Raw genomic sequence first — 12,352 nt, 5'->3', positions numbered from 1 at the left:
AAGCCATTCTGTGAAATTTTGAAATTTTTATTATTTTTTGGGCACCTCAAAAAATTTAAATTTCACTCAAAGTGGGTGGCCACAGATATTTTAAGCCATTTTGTGAAGTTTTGAAAATTTTTATTTTATTATTATTTTTTTTTGGGCACCTCAAAAAATTTAAATTTCACTCAAAGTGGGTAGCCACGAGTATTTTAAGCTATTATGTGAAGTTTTGAAATTTTGATTTTTTAAAAAAAAATTCACCAAATTTCATATTTTCCCGAAATCTAACTTTTTTTATTTTCTGGAAATTTTTATGATTTTTTCTAGAAGTTTTCAATTTTTATGCATTTTCTGAAAAAAAAAAATTATGAAAAAATAGGGAGAATGCATTCCGGAATCAAGAAGCTACAAAAAGTAGCTTCTCTTTTTCTTGCCAAAAACTCATTCTGGAATAAAAAATGCATTCTGGAATCAAGTATTTTTAACAAACGCATTTTTATTCCAGAATGCAAAAATTGTTCCAGAATGCATTCCGGAAATTTTTTAACAAACGCCATTCTGTTCGGGAATGCATTCCGGAACAGAATTTTTATTCCGGAATGCATTCCATGCGCACCCTTAATTAACCAAAAAATAATCTCTCTCTCCCTTTCATATTGGGGTTAGACATGAGCCAAACCCAAGTCATAATATAACTCGGTTGATGAGCAGATTTTACTCAGGCAGGTATGATCAATCGGCAGACTTGTGATTGGTGAACAAAAATGATTTGAAGTTCAAACTAACTTGGGTCACCCAACATTTCAACTCATCTACCCGAGCACATATAGCATATTGGATCCATCAAAATCCCATCACAGTGAATACGTCGTCGACACCGAGAGACAGAGGCAGAAAGAGTTCAAGAGGCAATGAAGTCTCCTCAATTTGTAGGGGAGATAGAAGAAGACCATCACCCATCAAAGGCATTTCCACCAGTATAGCCTTTTTGTTTTACTCATGAATTTCCGAATAATGTATAAGAGCGAGATGTCCCAAGAACTCGCGTGTTAGATCACATTGATGAGAGTTTCGAGTGACATTATACATGACAATTTCGTCTGATGGAGTCATGCACATACAAAGGAGATCTATTTTCTTAGAAACTTCTGAGGTGGAGTTGAATGTGGGTTCAAAATTGCGAAAAGATCCACTTCATCGACATTAGCTCATTTGATGCTCGCCTTAGGAATGGATGAAACACATGGTCCACCAGAAGTCATAAACGGTGTACCCTTATATGTAGCAACGCCTTTCTCATCAGTAAACAGATGCTGCACCATAAACACAGTTGGCAATTTCAATTCCACAGAAGCCATCTATAATTAATTTGGCTGAACACAGAAGCCATTCGTATGAAGAAGAAGAAGAAGAAGAAGAAGAAGAAGAGTGGACCACCTAGAGCAATCTAAAATTCAAGCTGAAAAAGTCTTGATCAAGAAGACGATAAACTAACAGTTAGAAAAAATACCGGTGTTATCTTCTCCAACTGCTTCTTCTTAGGGTTCAGAACTTCTTCTGGCTTTCCATCAATCCTAAATAGAGAACCAGCTACGGCATATGAGCAAAAGGAAGCAAAAGTTTGATGCTTAAGATCCGTACCAATATTTTATCTGATATGCGTGTTTTATTGAATATGTTCCAAGCCAATGTTCGATAACACAGCTGGAAGTAGACGATTGATCAAATAGGAAGTGCATCACTTTGAAGAGAAATAACAATTGCTATCTGGATGTCACACATCGAATCCTATTGCCAACAAATCTAATCTGTCGAGGGAATGGCTTTACAAATGTGTCTGCATATGTGAATGTCGAAAGATCAACACAGATAGATCAACATAGATTAATCAATCTCAGGTGATCGATCGTGTATGAGTGTGTGTATGCTCACATGCAAGATAGGAAGTGCTTTAACACTGTGAATAGTAAAGTAGACTTTGGAGTTGGCTTTAGTCAAGCGTGCCCATAATTTTTCTAAATTTCCTCATACGCAGTTAATTTGGTAACGTGCATATGCTTCCACAAAAGGCAATTGGCAACAGGAGGTGTTCAGGTAAGTAAATCTCAGACAAAGTTTTCCAGGCTCACCCAGAAAATGAGACCAGCTCCCCAAGTTTAGCGCCCTCTGGAGGGAGCAAAGGCTCAACAACCGAGTGATCTTCGTTAGAAGCGCAAAGCACCTGAAAGATGACAAATTGAATCAAATTTTGTGGACAATTGGATGAAACTGTTCCGCTAACCATGATCTTTCTCTAAAAAGTGTGTTCTTCATAAGTAGCAAACTATAAGAATTTCTAGGCAAGTGCGCGATGATCAAATGACAAAGACTATGGTGGCACATAACATACAATCACATGAAGAAACAGCTTCATCCTGCTATACCAGTAAAGGACTTTAACTTGATCAATAGTCTCACGAGCAGTCAGCTTACGCAGAAGCAAAACTAAAAGTTTAGACTCAAAGCTGAACCCCTGAAAACTGGAATTTATGCAGCTGCAATAGGCTAGGTATGAACTGAAATATCTTTAATCGATACGTTGATGCATGCAGTGCCATCACCACTGGTTAAGAGATGATAAATAATGAAACCAACAATTCTCACCATGAAGCTATTGAAATTCTAGCCACAAACAGATGCATGCAGAGCCATCACCACTGGTTAAGAGATGATAACGAAACCAACAATTCTCACCATGAAGCTATTGATATTCTAGCCACACACATGTCAATTTTGTCCAATACAACCTAGAAAGTACTTTTCGAGGAGCAAAGAACTTCTAATATGTTTTCCATATGTAGCTTCTCACAAAATATAGTTTTTTTAAACAGGGAAGCTTAATGAATGAAGAGAATTCACTGATATTCAAAGAGATGAGAGCAGAAGACATACCAGGCCTTCAGACATAACATCCCTGAGCTTTCCCGGTTTTACATTTGTAATGAGCACGACACGCCGGTTCTACAAGTAAAAAAGAGAGAAAATTGGTCTGCTTCCAAAAAGTTTACTAAACTGCTCCTTACTTTACTGAGGCAATGAGGTAATTACAATACCGTCAACTCATCTGGACTGCAATATTTGGCCAAGCCACTAACAACCTGCCTCAATTTAGCCTCTCCAACATCAATTTCTTCAACAAGTAAACTGAACCACCAAACCAAGAAAGGAACTTTAGAAATTAACCTCTGCACTTTGCATGACTATCATACCAGAATTAAAAGTTTACAAGACGAGGCAGAATAGAAGACTGTGATTAACAAAAGCTTGTGCTTTTGAGGGGAAGTGAGAGGGTATCTCAAAAACACACCTATCAGCAGATGGATGCTTCCATGCTTTCCTAATGAGGCCAACCCGTATATTGAGCAAGCTCACATCAATTTCTTTGTCTTTTTCAGCAGGTTCCTTTCCTGGTGCTTTCTTGCTCTCTTGATTAGCTTGACCATCTACCTTGCCCTTTTTCTGATAGTTTTGACACAACAAAAAAAAGTTAATGCATGGTAAACAAGCAGTATACTCAAAAAAGATCTTGCTCAATTGTGTGCAATGTGGCTCATGTCCCAGATAACTTCATCTGTCTTTATTATTGTTTGTGCCCATCAAATTTGGGCATTGAACACAAGTCTTTGTACCAAACATAGTGAATATTTTTCTAATCCCATATTCATGTTTTTGGAGAAAATTCCTCGTGATCTCATGGCCTCTATGACATGGCAACTCTATAAGAGTAAAAAGAGAGTTCCCTACAGCTGCCTTACAGCTGACACAAGCAATCTTAACACTCCTTTCTGTTACCCACACGAGGAATGATACACACCTGTCATTATAAATTTTGAAAATAAAATGGTATCGATAAGTACATTTGAATTGTCTTCAAATTTTCTTGGTTCATGTGTAGTATTTTCACTTTCTAAGTGTTTATTTTCAGTTGGGTGGACCTCACCCCCACAACTTATCGACTTTCGACATAAAGACTAGAAGCAAGTAGATAGAAAGATGGGGTATCATACTTCCCACCTATAGCTTATGTCATGCAGTAAAAACCCTTTTCTAATTTTCTAAAACTGTGAAAAAGAAATAAATAGTCAATCAAAAAATTAGCAGAGCTCTAAATGAAAAAACCTATATATTTTCAAAGAATTAAGGTGTTCAATATTAGATTACCAACGGTAATTTATGATCAAAAAACAAAACTCAAAAGCCATGCTTCAACAAGTGAGCTCGTGTGCATCCTCGTACAGCAAGAGAGTCATGCACATCGATGGTATAATTATAAAGGAGAATAGTGAACGAAAAGCATAAAAAAGCACCATTACAATGGAAGAAATCCGTGACTTAAGAAAAACATACGTCGCTTTTCTTTGTATTTGAGTCTGCTTGTGACTTATCCGCAGATTTCAAGCTTTCTACAGTCTTTTTTGTTTTCGGATCCTCATCTGACTTAGCTACGATTTTGGGTTCCTGCCATCCAAAATCAAGCAATCAATCGACAATCACATGGCATTACATATTGCCAGCATATCCTACTCATGGAATTGAAAGCAAAGACAGTATGATGTCTTGTCATTAGCCCTATAATACAATATATGGTCTTAAACTCCACCTCACCATTAGTCATGGACAATTAAACACAAAAAAGCAGAAGAACTTACCGGAGGTGCAAATATAGCCTTCTCCAAGGTTATCTTTTCAAAAGATTCCCCAAAATGCTCCTTGTGCTGCAAGAATGAAGTATAAGAGCACGAAGAGTGTAATTCAGACAGAAGTAGTACGTTGATAACGAATTAAAAGGTGCAGGAACCACCAGTCTGATGGGCACCGCAGGCCCAAGCCAGATACTGAATAAGATTCAATCAACAATCCATAGCAAATATGTATATCTAAAACATATTTATCATTAGGTAGCCAAAATATAAGACTAATGAATTGTACCGTTATTATGGAAAGTTAATGGGTTCGAACCACACCTGGATGTAATCAAACCATCTCATAAGATGTGGTAACTTTTGCCTATCCATATTTGAAAGGCCAACCTGGGAACAAGGAAACAGTCAGAGACCATCCGGTTTCATGTTCAGAGTGGTAAAAGGCCATGAAGCCTTACAAGTATTCAATATTCGGAGAAGTAGCATGCTGTACACTTTTAAACAGTGAGTACTGCGTACCACAGAAGAATGAATTGTTGAGAAAACAATAACATCAGCTTCGGAGGGTGTGACTCCATTTCCTAGGAGAACTGATTTTGGGACCAAATCTTCATTCAATTTGCTGAGGCCATCAATGCATGCCTTGGTATTCACAGGGAAGCTCTCTGCGAATTCTATCCACTTTGTCACCTACAACCAGAAATTGTGCTTATGAACCCGTAGGTGGAGAAAATCCTAAGATATTTGAAAAAAAGGGACCCCTAATTGGTAGCATCATGCGCAAGATAGAATATTAAAATTAAGATTGCTATTAAGTTTACTCTTGTTAGCTAAACCTTTCTTGTGTATGATGTGGTACTTCGGTACCATCTTCTAGATTGGACGACATCCCTCATAACCGTTCCTTGTAATTTTCTTTTCGCCTTGAAAAAGAAATTACGCAGTAGTCCAAGCACTGACATTTATCTTTGCTCTAGGCATGTTTCCCTCGGATCGATGAATTATTTCCTACTGCTGAGTAGAATTTCATAGATCAAGATGACTAAATTTACCTCTTCATTGTGATCGGCAGAAGCCCTGTCTGTTGATGACTTCAAGATGTCTGAAAGCAAGCTCTTAATATCGTGCTCACCAGCCTTACTTAAGAAGGCCGCCTGCAAAAACCGATCTTTCCAATTTAGAAACGAAAATGGCCATTGAAAGTTAATGAACTCAGACAAAAACAAGCTGCAGGACCCTTTTTCCTGAAGAACGGTTGACCAATCTAAATGGTCTACAAAAGTGCAACCAACTAGATGATTTCACCACACCGCATTTCCTCAACAAGTGCCCTTTCTATATTAGATAATCTGAAAATCGAGCCCCAGATAGGAATTGAGCAAGCATTAACCAAGTTTCGGGCGAGGCGCAAGTCGAAAGAGCAATCCATATCCATGGCTATTTCAAGATTGAGTGCCACCAAAAGCTAGTCCATGGAGCGAGAGAACCCAAAAAATTCTCAACAAATGTATCAAAAGGCAATCATTCCCTTCATAGGATGACCCACATGCAGAAACAATCAGGACACCATCTTCACCCAGAAAGCTGCCAAACCATCACTCCCCCGCAAGATATCCCCAACCACTTCTTACATGCTCAGAAACCCCCCCCCAAAAAAAAAGAAGCAACGATTTTTGGAATGTCTCTACGTTAGCTGTGATCGGAACAAAATGCCCATCTGCCCTGGCGTCGCGCAAGGAGGGAGAGAGAGGCGCGTGGAAGAAGACATGCTCGGACAAAAGAATCGAATCGGTCTTAATCGAAAAGGGATCAGCGAGCTCACAGGATCCGAGGAGAAGCGTTTACAGAGCGCAGACACCATCGCCTGCTTCGCGCTGAGGCTCGCTGCCATCTCGTCGGATGTCTCCTCCTCCTGCTTCTTCTTCTTCTTCTTCAACAAGAAGTTCTGAAATCCAATGACAGAATTGGAAGATCGCGAGTGTCATGGACTCTTTTGTAGGGTTTATGGGGTTTCGAGAATCATGGGCTTTTCAATGAAAAAGCCCAAGCCCAACTAGATTTTGATTAAGGCCCCGGAGGACAATGTGAATTTCCATAAATTTAAGGAACCTTCTTCTTCTTCTTCTTCTTTTTTAAATGAAAATGGAAGAATTACATTTTTTTTTTCAACTTGTGTGTGTGTGTGTTTTTTCTTAAAACGAGTTTATGCAATGCACAAATATGCTACTAGTTAAACTGAGTACTGATGGGGCCTCTAACGGCAACCCAGAACTAGCTGGCACATGGGGTTTATTTAGACATGAGAGGATGACCGGCTTGTTGGTTTTGCTGCATTTGTAGGAATTTGTTCGTCGGCACAAGCAGAACTTTGGGTTTTGTGCTTGGGAATCAACTTTGCAAAACAATTTGGTTTTTAGAAGATCATCATTGAGATTGAGTCTAGAGCCATTACTTATCTTTTCAGGCCAGAACTTATGGTTAATAATGCTGGCCTTGCTTTGCTTAAATATATCAGAATGTTGTTGTACTCTCACTTTGAGATTTAAAATGCAGTATAACTTTCAAGAAGGAAATTGCTCTGATGAGCGGCTTGCTAATTTTTGAATCGATAAGTCCTTGGACACTAGCACTAAAGTACTTCTGACGATAGTTTTGCTAACCTAAATCATCAACTAAAGTGGATCAAATTGTTTTAGTAAACCCATTTAGTAATTCTGTACAGCACACTAACAAAGTCGTCCAAAGTGGCTAATGAATTGTAACACCGGCGTCTATTATTTAGGTTGTGCTTGTTTCACAGAAAATGTATGATTTAGAAAACTTTTTCCTAAAAATGATTTCTTGTTTCGCTTAGAAAAATGAATGAATGAAATTTTTTTTTCATTATCCACAAAAATGTTTAGACATAAATTATTGTCGATAATGAAAAATATTTTTAATCAACTAATTATTTCAAGCAATACAAGAAATTATTTTTAATAAATTTTTTTTTCAAATTATTCATTTTTCATGAAGTAAACGGGGCCTTAATCTCGTTATTCGACATCATCATACGACTTGAAATCATTCTATCCTTTTAGCTCGAAAAATCTATGTCATACCCATGTACACTACTCGGGAATGGATCATGAAAAAATCCTTAGGAACAGAGAAAATTGAAATCCCCCATTCGAATTTTGTAGAGCCCAAATCACAGACCAAAGTCATGATCATAGGACATAATTAACAAACTAATATAATCATTCCCCTAATCATCTTTAATGCCAATTACAAGGAGATTCCCTTTTTGCACACTACTTGGTGACTTCACTGCCTTCACTCCATCCCAATCACCATCGCCCCAATTCTCATCCCAGCCTCCTTCCGCTGTTTCGAATGTTCTTCCTCTGATGGAGTTTGTGTTTGCCATGCCCATCTCGAGCTGTTCGTACTGTATTTCGTCCGCCCTACGTGCCGCCGCCCGCAACTTCCAATACGCCAACGCCGCTGCGGGGATTCCAGAGACGCAAAGCAGGACCCATACATAAGCAGAGAACTGCCTTGGAGGGCTGCTTTCTGAGACTATGTCAACCACACAATGCCATTCTCCAGTACTCAATAGTATTGAAGAATTTGCACCAACTTGGTCTGTCACAATTACCTGAATTGCAAAGTCACAAGAACATGGCACATCAGAACAAGAGCCTGCCTATGTAAGAAAATACCTGCGGGTTCACGTGTATCGGATCGAACTTTTCAAGAAGATAATGCTTACCGTCTTCCAATGTTGGTAAGGTAATTCGGCCTTGTTGAGAGTGATATTAGCCGGTGACAAAGTGATTTTCACTGTCAGAGGAATCTCTCCACCGTTCTGGACTAGAAGTAAAGTTCCCTTTGTAGCTGCAACAAACAGAGAGAATGAAGTCTGAGCATTTCCTTGACGATTTAGGCAGAATAAATCTAGATCAAGTTCAGGCCTATAATGTCACACTGAGATTGAGATGAAAAGCAGAGAGAACGTTTTCGTGCTGTTGCGATCGTAATGGAGGCAGGCAGTCAAGTTCTTCACTTGGCAACTCTTGGACGGCACCAAGCACTCGAGGGTTGAACCGACCTTGGAGCTCCCTTTATCCGATCCAGACGTAATTAAAGGGGGAGACGGCAAAGGAAAGACCTGCATCGACAGAAGCAATCAGAATCAAACATTCACATGCCCTTTGAAAATCGAAAACAAATTCAATACTCGAGGCATTGCTGATCGGAGAAAGTAGCATATTTATACCATGTCTACGACACAACCCCCTTCTCCTCCATCCAACACGATTGAATCCAACAAGATCGAAGAATTTCCTCCGACATACGAGGTGATATTAACCTGAAACAAATCATAACATGTAATCATATCCTCACGAAGATGGCAACCATTAGTCTCAGCAATCGACTTCACATCTTGTTGAGTTTTATGTGTAAGAAGATGACAATCACATAAGGCAGGAAGAAGGTATGGTAGCTCACTTGGCTTTTTTGGTTTCGCCACTTGAATTTCGTCGGTAGTGATATTAGCAGGCAAGAATCTCACTTTCACTTACAGAGGAGTCTCTTCACGGTTCCAGATTAAGAGAAATGTTTCGTTTGTACCTGCAAATAGAAGGATCAACCGAATCATTTCCTTTTCCCATAAATTTTCAAAATTCTCCAACTTGTATAATGGCAATGCCGGATGCTGAGCAATAATTTCACTTGAGTAATCGACTTGTTTCACCACACATCGATTCTGCTCAGAGCAAAATCCTTAAGAGAGGCTTGAGAGCTTTATGAGTATTGACATCAATCTGCAAATCGATCAAAAGTTAGGCCTCCTTTTTTCTTTTTACCATTTCCGGCACCATACTGATGCGCACATGCAGTCAAGTTCTTCCCTTGGCAAGTCCCGGACAGTGACACCGCCGAACAGTTCTCACCAGCCGCAATCTCACCACCACTCGAATCCGACACCAGCCGGGCCACCTCGGAGCTATGTTTATCTGATTTGTCCACGCTGGGTTGGCCCGTGGGCAAAACCTGCTTTCAAGAAACCATTGGACCCTCGATCAAGAAGACTTTCAACTTGATCAAAAAGGACATGAAGAAAACAAGAAAGGCAAATGGGACTAGCGGAAAAATATATACTGCCACTTTGATGCTTTCCCCTCCAAGAGGCTTTCTCGATGAGCCCTTCCAGGAGCCTAGCGACGCGTTGGATCGTCGCCATAGAATCACGACCAACAACAGCGCCGCGAAGATTCGGTACCGCTGCAGCTTCATGGAGCGCATGATTCGGTGGCTGTGTCGTCTCAGGAAGAACTTCGCTTTGGACGCCGAAACAGAGGACAAAGCCATGAGAAAGCCTTCCTCTGTCTCTGCTTAAAACAGGGCCTTCCGCGGTGCTGCAGTGTGCTTCACTTTCAGACTCGGTTGCTCCGGCGGAGCCGGCCGCTAGTGCATCGGAGGGCCCGAACGGGGGCACCCACCAGAGGGTTAACTCTCGACCTTGACATTGACATTGGAGAAGGGCATCGAATTCGGCGGTGAAGTTTGGGAGAGAGACAGAGGATGTAGGTGCACTTTCGGATGTATGTGGAAGTCGGGTACGATGAAGCAGGTTACAATCCAGCAAAAACATTCTAAGTTAGTCGAGTTGGGTGTGCAAGATATATTCTATGTCTTAAAATTTCTCCTCTTGCGAAAATCGATTTGATGACGAAGGCCTTAAGCGTGCTAACCCGATGCGTCGGGGCGGAAGACATTTTGAAGTGTAACTGCGCACAACAAAGGGAACCCAGTAAATGGGTGAGACGCAGTGTGAAGAATTGAGCTCGAGGTTTCCGACTCTGATACCGATATACGTGCAAGTTTATCCTTACAACTTAAACTTTTGAGTTCGACTTACCAACATAATATCAGAGTAGGAGATTCCGAGTTTAAATCTTTTCAAACTCCTATTCAACTCTCCTACTACTGTATATTTCCATGTTTTAGTCTTAGGATAGAGCACGGCATAAAATGCAACCCACTTTCTCTTCTGACAGTGTAAATGATACTTTAATACCCAATCTCACGTGCAAACCGGACTAAGAATGACACGTCAAGTTGATGCAATGTGAGCCTCTCATTCGCAATATACTAGGGTGGAATTTGGCACCGAATTTGGTTGTGGTACTACAAATTTTCACAACAGCCAACAAGAATCGACGCATGTTGACTCAGTTACATGTTAATATACACGTAATTGTATTAAAATGTCGCACATTGCAAGGTTGGATTTCTTTTTTGCAGAAATTCTTGTCTCACGTGTCACAAGCATTGGATTGCCACCGGCAGTACTGAAAAATTGCTTGTTTTGTAGATATGGAAGTGGGCGCCATCACGACCACACACCCCTACATACCTTTGCCTGGACGACTTTCCATGCTTGCATCTCTTATAAAATGCAAGACTTGTAAGAAGAGAAGCTTACACGTCTCTTGTAAAAGCAAGACTTGTAAGAAGAATGGTTATCTTTAGGATCTTATTTTATTATCATTTTATTGCGGGAAAAAAACTACAAAGAAATCTCAAATTATGCCGACTGTGATACATTTACCCTGAACTTTTCTCGTGACATAAAAGGCCCAAAACTTGTACCTATGTGAACCCTCTATCAAGGTTCTGTCAGATGATTTTTTGGCCAAAACAATATCATTTTTATTTCACTTAAGTCTCGCGGGCGTCATGTCAACATCGCTTGCATTCTGGCGTCGTTGCAGGTAAATTTTTAATGGTTTTCATCGACAAAACTTTGGCGAAAGGTAAATGTGTTACACAGGTACAAGTTTGAGATTTTTTGGTATCACAAAAAAAATTTAGGATAAATATGTCACGGTGAGTATAGTTTAAGATTTTTTTATGACTTTTACCCTTTTATTAATATATATGTTTTAAATAATACAAATGACGGATTCGCAAGGATAGTTAAAGGCTATTACCGGACCCATTGCCTGCCAAACCGGTTGGTCTGGTCCGGTCCCAATTTGGGCGGTCCATCTTACTCACCTCTAGGAAAAAGTTCCCCACTTCAGTGCGATGCCCCGCGAGGCACAAATTGCCAGCCCTTCGTGGTCTATACTTATAAGAAAATATTTTCATATTCCGATGCATTAATTACACATATACTGAAGATGACGATTCCATTTACTCGGATATTTATTAGCAAAATCTTTTTGATATGGAATGTGCTTCAATGCACATGTGTGAAAAGGGCTCGTTCCAATTAGACGTGCTTGATCGTGCATCAGAAATTCTACGGATCATCCGGGTCTTGAAGAATGCCTTCGAGCGCTCGTCCATGAAATTTCTGCTAATTTACCCGATGCGTGACATGGGTCACGGTCGACAATTCGACGGTCCATCAAGGGCGGATCCATCATAACGGGTCGTGAATCTTTACGACAACATTTTGGGTAACTACAATACAAAAGATTTCAACGGACAAAAGTCAATTTTGTCGCACTGTTTTTTTTTTCTCTCTTCATCTTAACGGTGGGTCGAGAGGAAAGAACCTTAAAGAACGCTCGAGAGTCCCGACAACGTAGAATCTCCAGGCACACTTCTCTCTCTCTCTCTCTCTCTCTCTCTCTGTACCCCGCGAAAAAGATCGCTTTTTTACAAATTCAGGCTCAAGAAGGAGG

At 40.0% G+C, this 12,352-nt stretch overlaps 1 protein-coding gene and 1 pseudogene across 1 annotated transcript; both read right to left on the bottom strand.

Moving 5' to 3' along the window:
• Positions 1-953: 953 nt before the first annotated feature.
• Positions 954-6,617, bottom strand: LOC115672303 (uncharacterized). The gene is made up of 12 exons (XM_030594085.2): positions 6,490-6,617; positions 5,720-5,821; positions 5,187-5,357; positions 4,989-5,054; positions 4,674-4,739; positions 4,372-4,482; positions 3,332-3,483; positions 3,078-3,168; positions 2,917-2,985; positions 2,115-2,206; positions 1,496-1,559; positions 954-1,298 (listed from the first exon to the last, which is right to left on the bottom strand). Exons 1-12 carry the CDS (start codon positions 6,556-6,558, stop codon positions 1,194-1,196), a joined length of 1,158 nt encoding a protein of 385 aa, XP_030449945.1. The 5' UTR covers positions 6,559-6,617; the 3' UTR covers positions 954-1,193.
• Positions 6,618-7,861: 1,244 nt separating this feature from the next.
• On the bottom strand, positions 7,862-10,113 carry LOC115672934 (uncharacterized; annotated as a pseudogene).
• Between the last annotated feature and the right edge of the window lie 2,239 nt (positions 10,114-12,352).

This window comes from Syzygium oleosum, unplaced genomic scaffold (genome assembly GCF_021117445.2).
Source record: "Syzygium oleosum isolate NSW1041296 unplaced genomic scaffold, Sole_v2.1 Sole_v2.07, whole genome shotgun sequence".
Lineage (NCBI taxonomy): Eukaryota > Viridiplantae > Streptophyta > Magnoliopsida > Myrtales > Myrtaceae > Syzygium > Syzygium oleosum.
The sequence above is the reverse complement of the archived record's forward strand: the minus strand, read 5'-3'. Positions and strand labels throughout refer to the sequence as shown.

Coding starts and splice junctions, on each gene's coding strand:
- LOC115672303 (XM_030594085.2), bottom strand. CDS start 6,558: ATGGCAGCGAGCCTCAGCGCGAAGCAGGCGATGGTGTCTGCGCTCTGT. Junction 5,358..5,719: donor CTGCCGATCACAATGAAGAG/GTAAATTTAGTC, acceptor TTCTGGTTGTAG/GTGACAAAGTGGATAGAATT. Junction 2,986..3,077: donor GCAGTCCAGATGAGTTGACG/GTATTGTAATTA, acceptor TTTTACTTGTAG/AACCGGCGTGTCGTGCTCAT.